Source organism: Saprolegnia diclina (assembly GCF_000281045.1).
Source record: "Saprolegnia diclina VS20 unplaced genomic scaffold supercont1.59, whole genome shotgun sequence".
Classification (NCBI taxonomy): Eukaryota; Oomycota; class Saprolegniomycetes; order Saprolegniales; family Saprolegniaceae; genus Saprolegnia; species Saprolegnia diclina.
In genome coordinates, this window is record NW_008246126.1 from 223,246 (window position 1) to 224,841 (window position 1,596).

The window sequence follows — 1,596 nt, forward strand, 5'->3', positions numbered from 1 at the left end:
GGCGTAAACGGAAACACGCTGTCAATGATGGGCTTGACATTTTGCGCCTCCAGAATGTCGGCGACGGCCTTGAAATCGACCGACTTTGGGTCCGCCAGCAGCAAATGCACGTTCGGACGGTATTGGCCGAGGCCCAAAAAGTGACGCAGCCACAACGAAATCTTGCCGTTGATGGCCACGTACGTGCCCTTCTCGTTCAGGACCGTCTGCGAGTCGACGAGGTAATCTTCGCCGCCACCGGAGGCCGACGCCGCGTCGTAGACAAAGTCAAAGTGCTGAACCCACTCGGGGTCCGTGATCGACTGCGTCTTGTAGTCGATGACGCGGTCGGCGCCCAGCGAGAGCACGAGCTCTTCGTTGGCCTTGGAGCAGACGCCGACAATCTCACGCGCGCCGAGACCCTTGGCGAGCTGGATCGCAGCCGTGCCGCAGCCGCCGCTGGCGCCGAGGATGAGGAGCGACTGGCCCGCCTTGAACCCATGGTTGACAAGCGCCTGGTAGCCAGTGATGTAGGTCGTCGGCAAGGCGGCGCCTTCAATAAAGGTGAGCGACGCCGGGAGGATTGTCAGCGTTGAAGCTTGGCAGAGTGCGTGTTCTGCCAGCGACCCATGCGTGCTGCCAAAGACACGGTCGCCAACCGCCAGCGTCGTGACATCGGGGCTCACGGCCGTCACAACGCCAGCAACGTCAAGACCGACGCCCTTGCCTTGCATGAAAAGCGCCGGCAGCTTGTAATCTAACATGAGAGGATGCAATGTTGAGCGTGCCGGGCAAAGCGGAAGGCTTCGACGTACCGACGGGGTTGATGGCCGCAGCCTTGACCTGCACGACGACGCTGTCCTTGGCGCCGACCACCGGCTTCTTGGCCTCGGGGTTGAACCAACGACCGTTGGACGTAAAGAAGCTGTAGAGCACGGCGCGCATGTTTGAAAATGAGAGCTGCCACGGAATGAAATGATGGCGTCATCCGGATACACGTACCCGGAACAAGTGTCCGATACAAATCCCAAATGCAAAATGCACTTTCTGGATCGCAAAACTTGCGTTTGATTAGCCAGCGCGCGCGATGACTTGATCACGTTGGTGGACTAATCGCCGCGCCGGTGGTCGTGGGACGGGGTTTGAACGCAGAATAAACCCGCTCCGTTGCGTCAACATGGCAACGAGCGAATCGATGGCGCACAAGGCATGCTGTCAGCACCGATGCTGGTTCGCGCCCACGTGGCCGGGAACATGGATGGCACGACGAGGCAGCTCTGCGAGCTCAGGCGGTTATTCCCTCGCACTGCGACGATGCGCAGATTCGGTCCATATCTTTGCATTGCGCAGGGCTGCTAACGGTCGCGAAGGCGGCCTTTGGTCGCTGGACTAGGATGCATGCGGGAAACCATGGCCGTTAGTCCCGAGCACGGAGCCAATGTTGCAAACGACAAACGTTGAAGGTCTCCCAATGGGTCTCCTCATACAAAAGCTTCTCGAGCTGAGAATATGAGCTATGCAATTGATGTAGTGTACGGATGGGCGAGTGAATAGGGCAACGGGTGGGCGAGTGTGGTGCACAAGGGTCACACTGCGTTCTCTAATTCTTTTACCAGC

The 1,596-nt window shown here is 58.8% G+C and overlaps 1 protein-coding gene across 1 annotated transcript; it reads right to left on the minus strand.

Moving 5' to 3' along the window:
- Window positions 1-21: 21 nt before the first annotated feature.
- Window positions 22-924, minus strand: SDRG_13411 (hypothetical protein; the record flags this gene model as incomplete). Its single annotated transcript, XM_008619496.1, has 3 exons — window positions 22-68; window positions 119-736; window positions 795-924. The coding sequence occupies 3 exons, from the start codon at window positions 922-924 to the stop codon at window positions 22-24; spliced, it is 795 nt and encodes a 264-aa protein (XP_008617718.1).
- Window positions 925-1,596: the final 672 nt, after the last annotated feature.